The 21,288-nt window shown below is 48.8% G+C and overlaps 1 protein-coding gene across 1 annotated transcript; it reads left to right on the top strand.

Moving 5' to 3' along the window:
- Positions 1-6,426: 6,426 nt before the first annotated feature.
- Positions 6,427-20,151, top strand: Cmpk2 (cytidine/uridine monophosphate kinase 2). The gene is made up of 5 exons (XM_042680848.1): positions 6,427-7,014; positions 8,427-8,541; positions 10,356-10,557; positions 17,783-18,016; positions 18,613-20,151. Exons 1-5 carry the CDS (start codon positions 6,427-6,429, stop codon positions 18,728-18,730), a joined length of 1,257 nt encoding a protein of 418 aa, XP_042536782.1. The 3' UTR covers positions 18,731-20,151.
- The last annotated feature ends 1,137 nt before the right edge of the window (positions 20,152-21,288 follow it).

The following is a 21,288-nucleotide window of genomic DNA, read 5'->3' as shown; positions in this document are numbered from 1 at the left end:
ACAGGACAGGGCAAGCAGGCTCCCTGGCACCCCTGCAAAGCCTTCTACAGAGGACAGTGCCCAGGAGCTCCCCAGCCTGCCCCTGTACTCAGAGAGAGACAGTCACATCTTCATAACACTGTGTGTGTGTGTGTGTGTGTGTGTGTGTGTATGTGTGTGTGTGTGTGTGTGACTGTGGCTTGAATATAAGGATCAGCGTGCTTGCTCATGGCTGGTGCTTTACCAGTTGAGTTGTGCATGCTTGCACTTGGGCTATGGACTGGCTAATATAAGTTGGAACCTACTGGGCTATTCTGCCCCAGATTGGCTTTGAGCTACCATGATCTTCTAATCCTTCCCACTCACCTGGAACATGAGCAGCTGGGAATGTGGGGACAGGCCTCCCGTGTCCCAGAAGCATGGCCCATATATATATATATATATATATTTTTCTTTTCAGTCATGGGGCCTGAACTCTGGGTCTGGGCGCTGTCCCTGAGCTCTTCAGCTCAAGGCAAGCACTTTACCACTTGAACCACAGCGCCACTTCTGGTTGTCTGGTGGTTTATTGGACATGAGTCTCACGGGACTTTCCTGCCTGGGCTGGCTTTCAGCTGTGATCTTCAGATCTCAGCCTCCTGAGTAGCTGGGATGACAGGTGTGACCACCGTGTGTTGTTGCCATAGCTTGAGCACCCCTTGGCTGAATGGCAGGGAACTGGAAATGTTTCAGATTTGTTTTTCTTTTGGGCTGGGTATAACACTCCATGGAATACTACTTAGTTATGAAAAAAAAGAAGGAAAGCATAGTGTTTGTGTAAGACATTTGAGGGGAGTGACCGAAGTCTAAACATGAGATTGTGTTTCTCATACACTTGTAAACATAGCTAGAAGGGAATGTCAAACTTTCAAATACTTTTGTGCATGAAACAAACCACAGGTGGAATTTTCACTTGTGGTATCTCACTGCAGACTCAGGCTTATCAGAGGTCTACTCCAGGACTCTCAAAGAAAACAAAACCAGTATCTTAAACAGACATCTTCCCTCCAACATTCAAACTCATTGTAGCACAATTCACAGTAGGCTACATATGAAATCAACATATGGGTCATCTCAGAAGTGGGTAAGAAAATGTTTTATAAGCACACACACCATACACACACACACACACACACACACACACACACACACACACACACATACATACAAGGACACACATACTGAATGAAATCAAGTCCTTTGACGAGCTGGACGAACATTAAATTAAGTGAAACAGCAGATAAATTAACCCATGCTGAATGACTGCAGTTACCCCAATAGTTAAACTCAGAGAATGATGATTGGAAGGTACCAGGAGGGATAAAGCTTTGTTGGTTAGAATTTCAGTTTAGTAGGAGAAGAAGTTTATGACAGTTCACAGCAATGTGCCTTCTTGGAAGCAACATAATAGAAAGGTTGCTTGACCCTGGGCAGGGTGGCAGGACCGTGGAATCTTAGCATCAGGCCCCTCCCCCAGGCCACAAAAGGCAGGAGCCATCGGGAAGTTAGGCTTTCATTTAATTTGCACATTGGGATAGTGTGAAAATGCAGACATGTTTATTCTCATACCATTTTCAGAAGTTTTTTTATTTTTTCCCAGTGAGGGTAACTGGATGCTTTCCCCAGATGCCTCACAATTGGCAAGAATGACCGTGGACTGCCTTTGTATTTTAGTTCTTATAGGAAGCAGGTGGATCCCTAAGGTAGACAGTTCCTTCTATTCCCTCTATAATCAGAATGGTGTTTCTGTGCATCTTGAGTAAGGTGGAAACACCCAGAAATCCAGCTCTCAGCTTGTAGCCGTGTGCTGCTAGGCCTACTACCTTTGAGGGCTCAGTCAGCCCTGACTGTTGTTCTTCTGAATGGAAACAGAAACAACTTGTTTTTCTGGACAGGGAAATTGAAAGTAGGCTCTGCCAACAAGCTGCACAGTAGAATTGCAAATGATGGTTATGCAACTGTTGATCTGACTCAAGCGCTTGAAATCATTTGAGCTCAAGGTGTTGTAAGCTCTTTTCCTGGGTTAGCCTTATTGAGAAAGGCTTCTGAGTCATGTGCATACAAAGTCAAGTATCAGATAAAATATTAAAAGGGAATCACACAGGTTTTGCGAAGCAAGATATTGTGAGTTGAATTACAGGTTGGTCCACTAGTACATAACTGAGAGTAAATTACTTTACAAGTATGGTATTGTGAATACTTCCGGAATTACCCATAGTGATGTCTCCTTCACACAAGGCATGTTAAAGATTATGGGACAATGTGGACCAAGCCCTATGGGTAATATTTACCACATGCATGACAGAGGCCAGACACTGTGTTTAACTTTGAGCTGATTCACATCACAGCTCAGAAAGCATGTCACACAGAGAGGAGGAATTTGAACTATGATTTAAGCACTTACAACAATAATCAATAATTGCTCAGCATGATCATGTTACACTCTCATTGTGTCCTAAGTCTGCTCTACCCCGGGCAGTTTTTTAATTAATTAATTCAGGTTATCAGGCATACTTTTTTCCTTCTTCCTCCTCCCTTCCTTTTACACGCATGTAGTCAGGTGTTCCCATGCCTCAGATAAAAATATTGACATGGATGAAGTCTAAGTGGATGCAATTTTAAAAAATCTGTTGTCAAAATGCTCACAAAAGTCACCATAATTTAACTAAGTTTGCTTCTCCAGGAGTGGGGTTCAGGCACGGCAGACTTTCCCTGGCACTTAACTGATTTAGCCAGGTTAGATGCTTTACTGCCAGTACAGTCAGAAGTGCTGCCCCTCAGCCTCCACCAGACAGCTAACATGTGTGCATCTGACTTTCTGGTCAGTTTACAGGCCTGCTGCCCACGCTGCCTCCCAGGCCAGGCCTGACAGCAATCATGGGGTTCTGCATCTGCCAGTATGCACTCTCCACAAGGCCTCTTCACCTATTTTCTGCAGGATAACCTGACAAAGCTATTCATGGCTGCTTCTCTTCCCATCTGCCTGGAGTCTCCCAGGGCTGCACACCAGGGAAGGATGCCTTCTAATATGAACTGGGGCTGACATCCAGGCTGCCCTCCCTGGGGTCATTCATGTTGAAAGGAATCCAAGCACAGCCTGATAAATGCAAAATTTTTCCATTCTTTTTCTTTGGCTAGCGGCTCTCCACCTAAACACTTGTAATTCCTAACCAGCTCCAGAAGAGTATTTGAGTCCTCTTAGAAGTACCCACCTATAAACAGAGGCTGTGGCACCTGACTGGGCTGCGGGAACTCGGAACTTCGTTGTAACCATGGCATTCTTTCTTTCTTTTTTTCTGTCGGACATGGAGCTTGAACTCTGGGCCTGGGCGCTGTTCCTCAGCTCTTCAGCTCAAGGCGAGCGCTCTACCACTTGAGCTACAGCACCACTTCCGGTTTTCTAGTGGTTTATTGGAGATAGGAGTCTCACGGTCTTTCCTGCCCGGGCTGGCTTTGAACCGCGATTCTCAGATCTCAGCCTCCTGAGTAGCTAGGATTACAGGCATGAGCCACCAGTGCCCAGCCTATGGCATTATTTCTTTAGCACATCTTTTACTGAAGCATAACATGTCTAATGTGAATAATTGAGATAGGTACAGCACAATGAATAAAAATGCAAAGGGCATTATAATAAAGATACTGAACTATCTGGTCTGGTATTTGTGGCTCATACTGTAATCCTAGTTATTCAAAAGGCTGAGATTAATCCTAGTTATTCTGAGAAATGAGATGTAGGCCTAGTTATTCAAAAGGCTTAGATTAGAAGATCAGTTGGAAGCCAGCCCTGCCAGGAAAGTCTGTGAGATTCTTATCTCCAATTTGCCAGCAAAAACCTGGAAGTGCAGCAGTGAATTAAGTGGTAGAGCATCAGGGTTGAGCAAAAAAGCCAAGGAACAGAGTCCAAGCCTTAGTGAGGTGAAACAAAACAGAAACAACACTGAATTTAGCAAGACTTTGAACCCATTAATTCACCTTTTCCTAGGTACGATACCCTATCTTGCCCTGAATATAACCCTGTCCTCTTTTCTGAAACTCTACTACTCCATGGATAGGATCGCATGGTATATATTATTTCCCGTCTAGTTGCTCCCACTCAACGTCAGATTTGTAGATTCGTCCTTATTTTTACTTTATCTGTAGCTGGTGCATTTCCCGAGCTCTCTAGGATTCCATCGGATGAATACCACACAGTTCATTAACCATCCCATTATGGTGAGAATTTGGATTGTTTTAGATGATGTGTCACTAATTACCTTTCAAAGTTCAGTCCACACATGCACGAATTTATGTTGGTATGCGTGACCATTTAATGGGATCCAGCAGTAGATCACTAGTTGATATTGTGTGTGCTCTGCCTACAGCAAGGCCCTCTACAATTTTACAAGGTGATGGACAGCCCGAATAGTGTTGAGGAGCCGTTTGTTCCACAGATTCCCCTTTGGTTAGTAGTGCCGCTATTTAAACTCTGTTTTGTTTGTGGTTAGCCCTGGTGTTTGCCGGTGTCTTCAGCAGGTTTCATTTCCTGATGATGGAAGCTCTTTTCATGTTTATCAGCCATTTGGAGATTCTCTTTTCTGATGATGCACACACTCGAGTTCTTTGCCCATTCTCGCATGGGAGTTTCTACATTGCCTCTTTGATCTGTTGAAATTCATTGTCTATTGTGATCTTTGCTGGCTATGCCTCTCCAATCATCCAAAGCTCATTGTCTTTCCTTTGTACTCATGCCACTCTAGACTCATGGGTATAGATGAAGCCCATCTTCCTGCTCACCACCAGGATGCTGGGAGGGGTAGAGACTGGAGGCTGAGCAGTGGCTAGAGGGAGCTGACTGCAGAGTTGGGAGTTAGAGGCTACAATACAAGCCTTTACTGAAGGGGTTAAGTTAAAACCAAACTGGTGAGAGGTCCTCAGCCCAACTAGAGTCCTTATCAGACAAGGAATGCTGGATGTGTAACGAGTCACTTGGAAAGTCAGAGAAGGTGGGAGGACACAGGCTGGTTCTCAGGACAAAGCCTCAGGGGAAAGAAAACCTGAAAACCTGCAGGCACTCTAAGCTCACACTTCCTGATTCCTGTAGTTAGAGAAAATGGCTTTTCTGGTGTTTATGTAGCCTGGAGCTAGGCTGGAAAGACAGAAAGCCGGAGGAACCCATAGAGGGGGTGGCCTGGGAAAAGGGCCAAGGGAAAGTTACTGGAGCTGTCTCAGAGAACAGAAAGAAACTGCAGAAGACTGCGAGGGTCACACATCACACACAGGTGAGCACATCTCCACAACAGCCAGGTTGTGCAAAGGCCAAGGTACTTGGAGAGTGGTTTTCAAAGAGGTAGGAACGCTCTAGAGTTCTAACTCAGCCTGTTCATTTTTTCTTCAACCACACAACTGTAGATCTCAAGTTATTTTCTGCCAAAAGAAAACATAACCTAAGCTTTAACCTATTTGATTAAGATGTAAATGCTCTCAGTTCATTATTTCTCTCTCTCTCTTTACTCAATTTGATTTTTTTTTTAAAGTGGAAGACTATCCTTTTTTTTTTTTGTCTTTTAAAAGCCTGTTAGAGTAGGGTGCTGGTGGCCACTCAGGAGGCTGAGATCTGAGGATCAAGGTTCGAAGCCAGCCTGGGCAGGAAAGGCCATGAGACTCTTATCTCCAATAAACTACTCAGAAAAGCCAAAATGGCGCTGTGGCTCAAAGGATAAGCGCACTGGTCTTGAGTGAGAAACCTAGGCAAGGACGCAGGACCCTGAAAAAGAAAACAACAACAACAACAATAACAAACAGAATAAGGCAGGCATAGAGCAAGCGTGCAGCGCACACGCAGATGCACGGCCAGCCTCGGTCCACCTCCGTGCTGGTAGACTGGACTTGGACATGTTAAGGCTGTGCTTCGTTGGGGGTCCCCATCTGGGCAGCCGGTCCCGGCGGGGGAGCCTGGGGCTCAGGCTCGGGTGGGGCCGCGGCGGCGGGGTCCGGGCCGAGGGGGCCGGGCTTGGCGAGGGCGGGTGGGGGCGCGCACCGAGGCCCCGCGTCCCCCTGTGGGGCCCGCGCCTCTGGCTTCCCTCCCCGCCCTCGGGGGCCTCGGCAACCGCTAGTTCGGAGCCCGGCTAGTTCGGGTCCACGGATCGCCTGGCACGCCGGAACCGGGCGGCCCCGGGGCTCCATCCCGGAGGGGGGGGGGGTGCGGGGCCGGGCGCGCCGGTCGTTTCCGGCGCCGACCGCGGCTCTCCGCGCCCCGCCCCGCCGCCGCCCTCGTTTCCCGGGCGGCCCCGCGGTTTCGATTCCGGGGCTGCGGCCGCCGAGATGCCCACGGCCCTCGCCTGCCGCGCGCGCGCCCCGCTGCTGCTCGGGCGGCTCCTGCGGCCGCGGCCGTCCCGGCGCGGGGCCTGCGCGGCGGCCGAGGCTGCGGCCATGGCCCCGCCGTGCCGCTTCGCGCTCGAGCTGCCCGGCTGCGCCCTGCTGCACTTCGCGGTGGGCGGCGCGGGGGGCGCGGGCGGCGCGCGCCCCGACGCCCGCCTGGCCGCGCTGCTGGGGCCCCCGGGGCGCAGCTTCTCGCTGTGCGTGCCCGCGGGCGCCGGCGGGGCGCGGGTGCGGGCGGCCCGGCTGCACCAGCGCCTGCGCGGGCGGCTGCAGCGCGACCCCTTCCGCGGCTGCCAGCTGTGCCCGCTGCTCGGCTATGGCGGCGGCCCGGACGGCGGCCTGCAGCGCGGCTTCCTGCTGCGCGACCCCCATGGCGGCCCCGACACCCGCCGCGCCCTGCTGGAGCTGGTGGGCGCCTGCCCGGAGCCCGAGCGCCCGCACCTGGGCGAGTTCGAGGCCGACGCGCGGGGCGCCCTGTGGCTGCGCCTGTGGGCGCTGCGGGACGGCGGGCGGCAGCAGCCCGGGGAGCGCGCGCGCGTCCTGCCGCTGCCCGAGCCGCCGCTGCACCCGGCGGTGCCCGCCCTGCACAGCTCCGTGGTCTTCCCGGACCGGGACGCCGCCAGGGCTGTGCTGCAGGAGGTAAGAGCAGCATCCCCCCTTGCCCCCCCCACTGGCCCTGGGCAGATGCATGGCTGTAATTCTAGCTACTCCAGAGGTCGAGAGCGAGGATTGTGGTTCGGAGCCAGCCCGGGAACACCAACGTCTGTGAGGCTCTTTGTCTTCGCTTGACCGCCAGTCAGAAGTGGAGCTGTGGTTCAAGTGGCCGAGCTCTACGCCTGTTAAGAGACAGAGTCCCACACCCTGATTCCAACCCCACTTCCAGCACGGGACACACACACACACACACACACACACAAAACACGCTCGCGTGCGCACACACACACCACACGCTCGTGCGCACACACGCACACGGTGCCTGGATGGTGTGTGTACTAAGGTTGATAAATTAGTGAGCCACACTATACCCAGTGGCGCTAATCCACCAGGAGTTTCCCTGGGACTTACGGCAAAGCCAGCTCCCGGGAAGACGTTCATCTAGGTGTGCTCCCGGTGAGGAAGGAAACTGGGCTCAGGGCAGGTTCTCAGGGGACTGAGGTGATTTCCGACCACACACCGGTGGTTCTGGGGGAGGCAGGGAGTCCTCTGCGCCCTGGGGAGCGTGCATAGACTTCCCAAGCCTCAGCATTGGGTTGCACACTGGTGGAAGCTTCCAGATCAGTGCTTGGGGATTGAATCCAACCACACTGGCAGTTACCCTGCTTTGGAACACTTGGTGCCTCAGTTTCTTAAGTCATAAGGTGGAAAACAATAACAGAATTTTTCTCCCCGAGGTCTGGAGACTGACTGGATAATAATAACAGCGATACTAGGATTACAGGATTCTCTCATAAAGTACTGGTTTTGTTTGCAGCGCTGGGGTTTGAGCTCAGGGCCTCCCGCTTTTGAGGTGGGCAGGCCACGGCTGGAAGCAGGCACCCCCAGACTTGACCTCATTAATTCTTGTAAACCGCTTGGCAGCCTTCTAAGCCCAGAGATGATGGTCTGTCTGGGCCTCAGTGGGATGTGCTGGGTGCTGAGGTAATGGAACTTTGAGTTCCTGGGGACACAGCTCCCATCACGCTGGCGCTTGATCCAGCACCCTGAGGAGCCGAGGACGCAGATCATGCAGAGAACAGTATCCTCCACACCCGTGCCGTCCAGGGCCAGACAGGGCCTGTAGTCCTGCCGGGGCTGAGTGGTACAGCCTGTGCTGGGATGCTGGGCCTGGCCTCATCCTGAGGGGCAAGCGAGACCTGCAGCCCGGGTGATTCAGGGGGCCGCCGCCCCATGGGGCCTCAGCTACTTGCGGTCAGGTGATGGAGGCCAGCCTGCCTCTGCTTCAGAACCAAGCCTGGCATGGTGCTCGGTTCTACTTAGGGCTCATCAGGATGGTGGTCTGTCTCTCCCGTGCCCAGTGCTCTGCCCTGATGTGGGTGGATGTTGTTTTGCAGTGTGTATCCTTTATCCCGGAAGCCCAGGCAGTGCTTGACCTGGTGGACCAGTGCCCAAGGCAGCTCCAGAAAGGAAAGTTCCAGGTGGTTGCCATTGAAGGACTGGACGCCACTGGTAAGACGTGTGATTTTGTCATTATAAGTGCTAACTTTAACTGATGAAGGTGCACCTGTGGGCCGAGCCTGGCATGTATATCTTCTTTGTCCAGATCCTTTGCTACGTCAGCCCTGGGCTGCAGGGTAGAGTGAGCATGTGATGTAGAGAGAGTGAGGCAGGAGAGAAAGGCCAAGCCACTTGCCAGACGGGATGCAGGAAGACAACCCGTGGCCTCTGTAGGGTCATAAAGGTCCAAGTGGTACCAGGTTGGGTGCTAGGAACAGAGAGAGGTAGGTCAGGCGACCAGAGGACAGAAGGAGCAAGTATGTGGAAATCCAACCTGAATGTGTGCCCAGGAGCTATCGTGGTTCAGAGACTCCTCTTGGAGCAGAATGGAAGTCAACAAGAAAATGGAAAGCAAGAGCTTCCTGTGCTACTCATGAGCTGTCAGTACACGGAAGGAGTCTCTAAGGATAGCAGAGTACAGGGCAGGGGAGGATCGCCCAGGAGAAGGCTGGCACGGGTCTCAGAAAGGCGAGCTTTTCCTCTCATGCTGACTAGAGGGGCTCAGATGATCATTTTGAGGGACATAAAACAAAAGGTAGTTTCCACATGGGACTATTTGTGTTTAGCCAGGTGGACTGGCACAGGTAGTGGCTAGCATTGTCCTGGCTTTGTCTGAGTGATCAGGGAGGAGAGGACCTGCACCTGCAGGAGCTACGCTGTGCTGTAGGTTTGCCAGCTGCAGAGAGACTTTGAACAGCATCCGTCGGTCATTCAGCCGGAGTGCTCTTGTGATCATCTCTTTTGGATTGCTTGAGCTAACTCACATGCTATGGAATTACAGAAAAGGTACAAAGGTTGAACCTCAAGGCAGGTATGTGTAGGTACAGAATCCACTGGCAGCGTGAAGTGGAGAAAGGAGCAATGCTCTTGCCACGTTTGCATCCTGGGTCTGGCCTGTCAGCAGAGAGAGTTTGGGTATATTTGCTGCCTTCTCCCAAGCTCAGTTTCTTCATTTGCCAGATGGTTAAACAGTATTTTGGAGTCCTTGGGAGAAACTGGCATGCTGTGTGGGAATTTATGTCCTAGTAGACTCTCTGACATGATTGTGGGTTTTAGGATCCATCTTGACAACCCAAGGGGAAAAAGAAGAGTGAACAGTAGGTAATAAAGTCTTGATAACTTCACGTGTTAAGGATGATTGAAAAATATTAAATGTAAACAGAAGGAGCTCAGAGAAACTAGAAAACATCCTCTGGAGTAGATTCTATTCTTATCGCCCCCCATCCGTCTTGTGCTCCAGGCAGATGAGACCAGGAAGTAGATGAGTACACACCCATGGCGGAGCCCAAGGGGCCAGGCAGGGTGGCACCCATGCTGGGACTCGCAAAAGGGGTAGGAGAAGTGGACAGAGGATGTGAAGGTGTCAGCAGGGGAGGCTGGGGCGGGGGGAGGAGGTGGAAAGAGCTTCCTACAGGGCTCTCAGGCTGGTGTTGGTCCCAAAGTCAGATCAGGTACAGGTAGAGTCAGAGGAAGCTGTCTCAAGAGTTGGGTGGCCACCAATGTGGCCAGGAATCAAAGTAGCAGACAACATGGGCTCTGGCTTCTAGAACTCATACACAGGAGCAGCAGGTTCTTTGCCCTCTTAGGCTTCTAAGAACAGAGGCATCCGGAGTTTCTCTGGTTCCACAGCATGTCAGGAAGAATCTGGTTCTGTAATCGCCTCCTTCAAGTTACAGGTTGAGAGCCTGTCTTTGCTCTCTCTGGGATGTCATTAACCTTCGGGAGTGTGATGGAGGCTACAGCTGTCTCCTGTGTGTGACTTGCAGGTAAAACCACAGTGACCCAGTCGATTTCCAAGGCCCTCAACGCTGCCCTCCTGCAGTCACCGCCCACGTGCATCCGACAGTGGAGGAGCATCTTTGATGAAGAACCACCCATCGTTAGAAGAGCTTTCTACTCTTTGGGCAATTATCTTGTGGCTTCTGAAATAGCTAAAGAATCCATCAAGGGTCCTGTGATTCTAGACAGGTAGGCACATTTTCTCCCTAACACGAGTGTATGTGTGTCCACCTGCAGGTGCACACAATTGTTTATCAAGTGGAATGGTCTTATGATTCTAATAGCACCAGTGTCTATGATTTATTAGTTATCTGTACCAGTTAGTGGCTTGAGAGTCACCTATGTAAGCTCTGAGTAAAAAGAGGCAGGAGTAAGAATTCCTGTGCTGAAGAAAAAGTTGTGGAGCAAGAGCAGCGCCAGAGACAGGAAGGATCTTCTAGAAGAAGGGCAGTATGCTAGAAACACGGTGGAGGAGGGGTGCTTTCTGCACAAAGGTGGCGAGCAGTGCAGGGGAAGGCAAGAAGCCAGGAAGAGTGGATTCTATAGAGAGCCTGAGGAGCCGCCGAAAGGTTTACAAGATACTTTAGAAATTATACACATAAGAAAGCCATGCCTATAATCTACTGAAGAGGCTGAGACCTGGAAGATCACGGCTCGAAGCCTTCACAATAATCAGCAAAATGCAGGCTTAGAAGTAGGGCTCAAGTGGTCAGGGACCAGCTGAACTCACAGCTAGCAAGTTTGAGGTCCTGAATTTGCACCCGAGTAGACCCTGAATTTAAAACTCTGAAACAAAACAACAACAACACTAAAAAATCTGAAAAAAAACAAAACTAAATCAGAACTAGCTGCAAATACAACAACATGAACAGAGAGCATAGCAAACAAATCATACTTACAATCACCATGACTCAAAAGACATGCAGTTACGTGAGATTCTAGCCCAGCTGGTGGAGACAAATTAGAATTACCTAATACCTACAGTGCTAGACAGTCACATGGGGTGGGGTGAGGTGGGATGGCTAGAGATCGATGCTGGTATAATCACTTGCAAGTTGAGATGTAGCAGAGGAAAAGCTGTTTCCACCTACTGAAGAAAAATTCTCACCAGAGTTTATTCTAGCTTTGATCACACTGTGAGATGTTTAGAAGCCGGAAGCCCAACAGGAGAAAGGGTTAGTGCTGGTGTATTTATAAAACAGCAGGCTGTACAGGCACATAAACAAGTACTGTGCTTCTGTGTGTGCAGGTTACAAAGTCATAATTCTATCTGAACGAAACAGTTTGCAGAAAGATGTTCTGCAGAGTGCATGTAAAGCCATACTGACTGCAAACTGTGGAAACAGCAAGGGACATTGAGTCCCAACATCAAGAGCACTATCCTCCCATGTATATAAATTAGTTGGGGAAGCTGGGAACTGCTGGCTCACACCTGTAAGCCTAGCTACTCATGGGGCTGAAGATCTGACAATCATGGCTTGCAGCTACCGCCCAGACAGGAGTGTCTGTGAGACTCTTACCTCCTCTAAACTACCAAAAAGCCTGGAAGTAGAGCTGTGGCTCAAGTGGTACTATTAGCTTTGAGCAAAAGCAGCTCAGGGACAACACCCAGACCCTGAGTTCAATCTCCCAGACTGGTACCAATGGAAAAAAAAGTTGGTGAGGAGTTCACAGATCTCACTGTAGAATGAATAATTAACATTACTTATTGTAACAGCTTTACTAATTACAAAATTAATAACAAATATCAATTATAGTTATCAGCATTGTTAATACTACGTATGATCAATAGTGCTGTTAATATTGCTATAATGTGCATTTAATTGTTTTCTCTTGAAGTATACTTACTTTGGGAAAGATGAGTAATTGAATTGGCGAATGTGCTATTAAGAAGAGCATTAGTCATAATGTGAACGTGGAGCTTTGGGAGGTGAACACATCTGAGTTGTCTGTACCTGATTGAGGAGGAGAGCTTCACCCCAGCCAGCTCTTTCTCTCTCTGCATACCACGTTCTCTCCTCAGTGGGAGCCACTTACCCGAGTGCCGTCATCCTGTTCCAGTTTCTCCCCTGAGAACTGCCTATAAAATCCCCTGCCCGTGAGGTCACCCATCAAATGCGGTGTGTACTTCACTTCTTTGATGCCACATTGTGCTTCTGACATTCGTCACCTTTACTTATTGTGATTACTCTAAACTTCCTTTTATTCGCTTTGGTGAACATTCTGTTTCATATGAGTGGAGTTTCAGGGATGTGAGTTTCAAGTATATCCAGCTTGAGGAGGCACTGCCAACTTTCTAGAGTGGTAGAAACAGTGAAAACCTCTCCCCCCCACTCCCCACTCCCAGGAGGACTGTAGAGCTCTGGTGATTGCAGCCTGACTGACCTTCAGTACTGCGGCTTGTAAGCTGTTCTAGCCTCTGTGCTGGCTCTGTCCGCTGGTAGATGGGGCATTGCTCAGTTCTTTGGGTTCAGGTCTAAGATGAAGACATGGTCTCAGGTGCCACCCAGAGCAGGAAAACAGCAAGAAATGATTGGTCAGTGTAGTGGAAGTATGCCTCAAGATTGGAGGAGAGCAGTTGTGATCAAGGTCGAGGGGTCTGAAGTCCTCAAGGCTTGGAATGTTCACTGTTCAATAAAGTGGTGGCCCTTCCTTCTCCAAAGGGTTCATTGACCACACAGTGGCTACCCCAGGGTGGGAAGTCCTGGACCTGTGCTTCTAGAAGGTAAGGGCAGGCTCTGTGCATTTCCTGCCTTCTAGGTACAGCCTTTGCCAGTGACAGGACATGGGCCCCTCGTGAATCTATCCATATTCAGGTACAGGAGAGGTCTGGCTATGGGGCGTGGTCCATGTAAGGTGGATGTGGGCTGCTACCTCAACGCTACCTGAAGCCCAGGTGCAGGGTGTGGTGACATCTGGGGTTCAGGATTCTGTGTGTTCAAAGGAGAATGGCATCATGAGGCATTGCCTCATTCCCGTTCACATCTCCCCAGATACCCATGCTAACAGTTAGTGCTGGGAAAGTGGCTTTGCTTTATCTGGAAACATAGCTGGTGAAATACCTTTCTCGTTTACTTTTCTATGTGTTTGCAGTGTTCTGTGAATAGATTCCCTCTGGTGGTGTGTGGAGAATGAAGAGTCTTGGTGCTGGAGGGGTATGAAGGAAACAGCATGTATTAACAGTATATATTAACTATCCTAGCCAGAAAGTCTTAATTTGGAGAAATGACTAGCAAATCCAGCTGAAGTCAAAAAGCTATAGGCAACCCTCAAGTGACCTGAGCAGCCTAAGAAGTCTTGTTACCTTGGGAGGTTCTTTTGTCCAGTGACGTGTGTACCATGTGGTCAAAGTGCTCAGGTTACCATGTTTGGTTCCACCTTTGACCTGGGACATAGACACGTTCTGTGGATTGTGACTTCCTGAGGCTTTTTCCTTGTGCAGGTGGGTGCCTGCACTGTGTCTCCTGCTTTCCCGATCTGTGGTATCATAGTCCTCCCTGCCTGCCCCCCAGATGTGTGATGTGCATCCCACGTGTAGATGCAGGTGGAAATGCTTGGAAACCAGCACTTCAAATACAGTGCCTTGGCCTAAGAGCTGTGTTCTCTCTGCCATCAAATTGCATTATATGTGAACTAACAGTTTCCCTGGTGCCTGGGAAAACTAGCTAGAAAGAATTGATGGTTGGCTACAGGCTGTGATTATTTACAAAGAGCCCCAAGAAAGGACTCTATAGGAAACAGTCTCTCCATTCTTCCCTTGACTTTTCTTCTCTGTGCCTGTGAATTGTCTGCGATTCTGGTCTGTGAAGAGACTGTAACACCTTGTCAGAGGTAAAGGGCAGCTGTGTGTTGTCCAGGTGGGTTTGCTTATGTTTAAAGATTTTAAAAATGAAATCCCTTTGAGACGTGTCCCTCCTCTCACTGAGAACGGTGGGTGGCAGTCTTCGTGGAGGTGCTGACTTCCTTGCTTCCGTTACTTCTTTGCGATGCATTTCTTTGTTTGAGACAGAGTCTTCCCGTGCAGACCAACTTGGCCAGGAATTTGCCATTTTCCTGCCTCAGCCTCTGAGCACTGGGGTTACAGGAATTAGCTATCATGTTCAGCTCCCAAATGACTACTTTTCAATGTCTGTTTTTATTGATGATTTTTCCTGCAAACAGAAGACTGTAAATTAAGAGATTAGCCTCTGTTTTTGTTCAGAGAGCTCCAGTCAGTGAATAGGGTGAGTGCTCTGAGTACTCAAATCAGTGAATACGGTGAAGGTGCCAAGGGAAGTCTTGCTGGAGTTGGGGCAGAAGGCGTCAGATGGAGAAAATGGAAGGGTAGGTTCTGGTCTTGAGTGTGGTCAGTGATTCACAGGAAGGTATCCGGGCAGGGTGCAGTGTAACTGGGGGCTGCTGGGGCCTGGAGTTCTCAGAGCACTTGTATGGAGGAGCACGGGGGCTTGGAGGGACGGGTGACAGGAGCACCCATTGACTCTTCACAAGCTTTGTCCTTTTCAGTCCTCTCTGTACTGGTTACTGGAGTCTGAAGTACTGCGGCTTTCATTAGACGTTGCCTGGTAAGGTTTAAGTATTGTCTTCTTACACTGATAAGGTGCGATGAGGTTGTTTTCTTTTTTTCTGTTTTTGCAACAGCTATGAGGGAAGGTGGAGCTCTGTGTCTTCCATTTGTGAGGCTCATGTAACCACACTGACTTAAGTGACTTTTATCAGTGTTTGCGAAGCAAGTAGGTAGCAAGTGCAGGGATTTATGTCAATACCCCTTGTCCTTCACACTGTGGTTAGAAGTTTAAGTCTAAATCTGTTAAGAATTTAAGATTTCTGGACTGGGAAGGTGGCTCAGTGGTAGAGCGCTTGCCTTGCATGCCTGAGGCCCTGGGTTCGATTCCTCAGCACCACATAAGCAAAAAGAAAAAAGCCGGAAGTGGCACTGTGGATCAAGTGGTAGAGCGCTAGCCTTGAGCTGAAGAGCTGAAGGACAGTGCCCAGGCCCAGAGTTCAGGCTCCACGACCGGACCCCCCCCCCCCCAAAAAAAAAAAAAGAATTTAGGATTTTTGCTTAGTTATTGGAAATTGGGAAGGTTGTGTTTTTTTTTTTTGTTGTTGTTGTTTTGTTTTGTTTTTTGTTCGATCATGGGGCCTGAACTCTGGGCCCGAATGCTTTCCCTCAGCTCTTCAGCTCAAGGCTAGTGCTCTACCATGTGAGCCACAGCACCGCTTCCTGTTTTCTGAGTGGTTTATTGGAGTTAAGAGTCTCATGGACTTTCCTGCCCGGGTTGGCTTTGAACCGCAATCCTCAGCCTCTTGAGTAGCTAGGATTATAGGCGTGAACCACCGGTGCCCATCATGGCTGCATTTTGAGGCCAGATAGGGTAAAAAAGTTTGCTAGATCCTATTTCATGCAGCAGTTGAGTGTAGCAGCCTGCCGCTCTCATCCAGCTACAGTAAGGTTTGTGAAACAGGAGGATCAGAGTCTAAGCCAGCCCAGGAATAAAAGCTAGATACTTTCTCACAAATAGCCACAGCAGAAAGGGCAGGAAGTGCAAGCAATAGGGACCTGTTGAGGGAGCATGAAGCCCTGAGTTCAAACCCAAGTATTGCCTGAGAGGGAGAAAGGAGAGGAAAGGGAGAAGGGAGAGGAGAGGGAGAGGGGAGAGAGAAGGGATTTTAAAGGAATTGACAATGTAGAGAAGGAAGCATGGTGCCTCTTTACATTCCATCAGGAATACGTGTGTAGGCAGGAGTCCTTTGATGATCAATTTGAAGTTTCACATTGAGTCACTTCAAATCAGAATAGGCCACGAACAGGGCAAGAGTATTGTTGTTACAAGGACCAAGAAACTGTTTTGTTTGTTTTTTTTCCCCTAAAATCACCAGTGCTTCACTTGGGCGTGCCCATGCCCAGTGAGCGACTAAAAGCAGAGTAAAGGTTGGCATGTCTCCCTGTAGCCTGCTGCTGTCTCTTTTGCTCTAGGTCATCCCCTACTGCTGTCCCTTGGGTTCTGGGACGCATCTGATGGATAAACATCCTGTGATGAGCGTAGAACCTACCTGCTAGGCAATGCTGGCTTTCTTATCTCAGATAAAGCCCCGCTTGGCCAGTGAGGCCCACACTTGGACCAGGACCAGCTACCATAACACACTTTATCCTCCTCTTCCTTCTGTCCTGTGTCTGTGAGCTCTTGCCACACCCGAGGACACAGATACCCCTGGTCCTGTCTTCCCCAGGCACCTAGCTAGCACTGCCTGGTGTGCCTTTTCTGCCTGTCACCATGGCTTTTTCTCTTTGATTGTGTGGCCAGTGGCTTGACCTGATTTGCTGTGTCCTCCAGAGTCAGGCCTCTGACTTGGGAATTCATTCATATAATGAGTTATGACAATACATGAGCTAGTTGTCATTCACTCATTCACACAGTTAACTATATTCATTTATTACATATCTAGTATGTATCAGATATGGTTTTCAGATTTGGAAATACAGAGATGACTGGAAGACATTTCCCACTCAGGGGTGAATTTTCCAGTGGAGGAGACATGTGTAGGCTATCAGCTCAGTCAATTCAGCGAGAAGCTGATAGGAAGATTTCATGCCAGGCCACAGAGAGGCAGACCAAGAGCTATCCATCCTGCCTGGGGGCCACAGGAAGGGTTTTGCTGGCTGAGAACTTCACTCTTATTAGGGAAAAAGGCCTGGAGACAAAGCCCACTGCGGTCTGAGAGGAGATTCCTCGCTGTCCAAGAATGCGTTTTGCAGGCAGTGACACGCCATCAGACTTCTACAAAGAGTAGACACACTGGCATTGTGTTTCTTGTTATGATTTTCCTTTTACTGAGAAACAAGCTTGTCTCCACCTCTCCAGTAACTAAGCAAAGCTCCTAAATTCCTAACAGATTTAGACTTAAACTTCTACCCACAGTGTGAAGGACAAAGCGGGTATTGACTTAAATCCCTGCGCTTGCCACCTACTTGCTGAGCAAACACAATGTAATGACTTGGGGCTTGGGGAAAGACCAGGGGTCTTTTGGCTCAAGGTTTCCTGAAGGAAGCGTTCACAAGGCAAGTTAAATCTCACAAGGAGGAACTAGATGGGCTTGCTAGATTTTATTTGGTCAAGACACAGCATTCAACACAAAGGAGCTACCAAACATATCTGTCCTCTCCACTGTTGTCCTCCAATGCCAGAAAACCCATCTTGCAGGACAAGGCACTTTTAGCTCAGTACGTGCTTGGTCAGGAGCCAGCTTGGCTTTCTAGCTGCTTCTGATTTCTTATATTTGATGGTTTTGAGGATGAAATGCAAGTGTCTTTAGTCTGCTGAATGCTGAGAAGCCTTCTGTATGGCCAGCCTGATTTCGGGGTCCTGAACAGGCCCTTCTCTGGTGCTATCTTCACCCCCTCCTTTGTTCTCAGGTACTGGCACAGCACGGCCACCTATGCCATCGCCACCGAGGTGAGTGGGGGCCTGCAGCACCTGCCCCCAGCCCACCACCCCGTATACCAGTGGCCGGGAGACCTGCTCAAGCCCGACCTGGTCCTCCTGCTCACCGTGAGTCCCGAGGAGAGAATACAAAGGTTGCAGGGCCGTGGCCTGGAGAAGACCAGAGAGGAGGCTGAACTTGAGGCCAACAGCATTTTCCGTCAGAAGTAGGTGGCCCCAAGGCGAGGTGGGGGTGAGGAGTGGGTGTCCCCACCTGGAGATGAGCCTGGGTGGGCACTGGCTTTACGAGTGACGTGGTCCCCAGGTTTGAAACACAAGAGGCAGACACCAGGCTAGGCAGGCCCAGCCAGCCGGCTCCTACTGCAATAGCAGAGCATTGCCAGAAACAGCAGGGACTATCTTTTCCCTGGACCTGGGCCCTGACTCTGGGCTCCTAACCTCTTTGAGCGTCACCCTCCTACTCTGCAGAATGAGAGTTCTTCCTAGTTCACCTTGACTATAAAAATGGGAAGCATTGGACAGAAGGCTAGAGCTTGGCAGGTAACAGGGATTCAGGAAAGGCTAGCTATTGAAGAGCACTCCTGATCTGTCATGTATCAACCCAAGCCCGTTGAAGTTCTTCCTGGGGGCCTGGCTGGTGGCTGGGCAGGAACACTGATGAAGGGAGCACTAATAAAGGGAGCACTGAGAAGAAGAGGGTAGACACCTTGCTTCCGGCTGGTTGTGTCAGTGTAGGAAAGTCAGCTCTGCAGGGGTGGCTGTGTGGAACGTAAGGCCGACTCCTCCCTGTGCCTGTCCCCAGGGTGCAAAAGTCCTACCAGCTGATGGAGAATCCAAGCTGCCTGGTGGTGGACGCCAGTCCCTCCAGGGAAGAGGTCCTGCAGAAGGTTTTACAGCTGATCCAAAACCCTGGTAATTAACTGGAGTTGCTCTGGCCAGCCCACCAGGACAGATGTCTGCTTCATCTTAAGCCAACCCTTTTCCTATGCAACTTCCCTTGATGTGTCTTCCATGCTTCCTGCAGGGAGAGAGCCCGGGTGTTTTCATTTTACTTTTACCACTGTCCTCTTTTCTGACTCACGGATCCATCCAGCAATCGCTTTCGCCTTAGTCTTATGAACCATCTTCTTGGAGCATGTTTCTGATTTCATGACAACTAAAACTTGCTAAGGTTTTTCTTAGCCTGCGAGCACCCGGTGTGCTGAAGCAATCAGGAGTACCTTCCAGCCCAGTGGAGAGTCCGCCATCTTGGATGGAAGGCGGGGTCATCACTGGATCATCAGGATCTCTGAGCATCCTTGTGATGGGTTTGCAGCCGCTCCCTCCCCTCCAGAGCCTACAGCCAAGTGTTAGCTGTCAGAGGACATTCCTCCTGAGCCATTTGCCATAGGGATTGCTGACAAAGAAGCTGTTGATGATGTGTCTGAGGCTCAGAGCCTCTGGAGTGTGCAGACACATCCACGCCTCTCACTGTTTTGCTGTTTCTATCCTACTCTTTTCTCAGAGATGCAGCTCTGAATGTAACGAGCAGTTTGCATCGAACCCAGCCAATCCAGCAATTTATTTATATTGATGTTTATGTCACGCGCTTCCTTAGTGTAGGAGCTGTGAGTCACTAATTAAAATTGAAGCCAAGATGTGAAGTGCAGTGTTTGTTATGTGTTTTCATTACACAGATTTACTTCTTACTCAATAAGCACAGTGAATTTGAGAATGGGAATTTTTTTTTAACTCAAGTAGCTTGAACTTGAATGTCTTATGATTACATATGAAGTTGGCTCTGAGATTTGTTTGATTAGAAAAAAGCTGAGAAAGGGGAAGTTTAATAGCTGTGTGTTCCTGGCTGAGTCACTTCACATCCAATAGCGCTTCGTTACTCAGTCCAAACGGGACTAATAATCCTGTCTGAATGGGAGGCTGAGCCAGGTGATTTATTTAATTTCCTTCCCGTTCTAACCATAGATGGATCAATAAATTATTTTGATCCTGCCTACCACTTCTTAGGAAGACTTAACTCAAAACAATTAAATGTAAGGCCTTACCAGATTTATCATATGCCATCTTATAATAAAGTGTGGTATTGATATTCTACTGCCTTTCAAAAGAACTGTAGATAATTTATATATAATGTATATTAAATGTGACATTGATTTCGATTGAAAATACTTTTGCAGCTAGTAAATAGAAGTAGGGTTCATTGCAAAATATGGCATCTAATTATACTGTTGATTTTATTTAATTAAGATGTTTTGAAAAACTCACACCAGTGGCCAAGAAAAATATTCAATGCTTTCTTTATGTTTCTTGCAAATGAATAAACTTGCTATGGGTTTCCAATCCATGCCGTCATCCTGGGTATTGATTTGTCTGGAGAGCAGTTTCTCTTTTCAGTATTGTACATCTGTGATACAGAAGAGAACTGGGCCGTGGAAGCAGAGTAAGTGAGTGAGTAGCTATGGGGAGTTTGTGGGCTTTGGGAGGGGAGGAAGGCCCTGGCTTTGCTCCCCCTCCTTTAAATTGTAACAAGATTAAAAAAGAAGTCTCTGTTTGTGCACGTGATGGGTAGATAACAGACTTGATCTGATAACTTCTGTTAGCTGGAGACTGCCTCCTACCCCAAGACCAGAAGACAAGAATCACGTGCTTGCCTCTGCATAGGCTATGTGGGCGTCATTCCCAATCCTGGATGGGCCACACGTGGGCCTAGGTACCAGTTCTCCCTTCCATCTTGACAGAATTGTAGCTTGGCACCGGTGCAGCATCCCCTTCTACGGCTCTCCAGCTAACTGTGGGTACCTGGCCAGGTTGTTATCATTAAGCAAAGGAACATGAGCAATGTCAACTGGATACTGTCCTCTTCTTTCACTCTTCCTTCTGGCTGTGTTCAGAGGAACGGGTGAGCCGCGTCGAGAGCAGGAAGTTGATGCCAGCACGGAGAAGGAGAACAGCAGAAGAGGTAGAGCCATGCCAACCACACTACGGGAACCTTTGCTGTCCTCCTGTTTGTCTGCACACAGCCTGTGATCTGTCTCCGGTGCTTTCTCTCTTTTGCATTGGTTTGAATGATTTGATTACCATGTGCACTGGTGTAGGCTTACATGTTTGCAGTGTATTAATCTTGATGGATCTGTAGGTCTCTAGTTTCCTTTTAAGTTTTCTTTTTCAGTTTCTCTGTCACTCCTCCCTGTCCCCACCAACTCCAGTTACATATTAGATTGTGTGAAGATGTCCTGCCACTCGCTGGGCATCTAGGTGAAAACTGTTCCTTTTATATTAGGTTTCATTTTGAGGATTGTTGTTTCATATATATATATATATATATACACACACACACACACACAGATATTTGGTATATACATAAATACATTTAATTTACATTTATATAAACATTTTATATACATTATTTTATATACGTATATATATATAACTATACATATACTTTATATATATAGTGTGTATGTGTGTGTATGCATATGCA

Source organism: Dipodomys spectabilis, unplaced genomic scaffold, assembly GCF_019054845.1.
Source record: "Dipodomys spectabilis isolate Male_0828 unplaced genomic scaffold, ASM1905484v1 ptg000066l, whole genome shotgun sequence".
In the NCBI taxonomy this organism is placed as follows: domain Eukaryota; kingdom Metazoa; phylum Chordata; class Mammalia; order Rodentia; family Heteromyidae; genus Dipodomys; species Dipodomys spectabilis.
The sequence above is the reverse complement of the archived record's forward strand: the minus strand, read 5'-3'. Positions and strand labels throughout refer to the sequence as shown.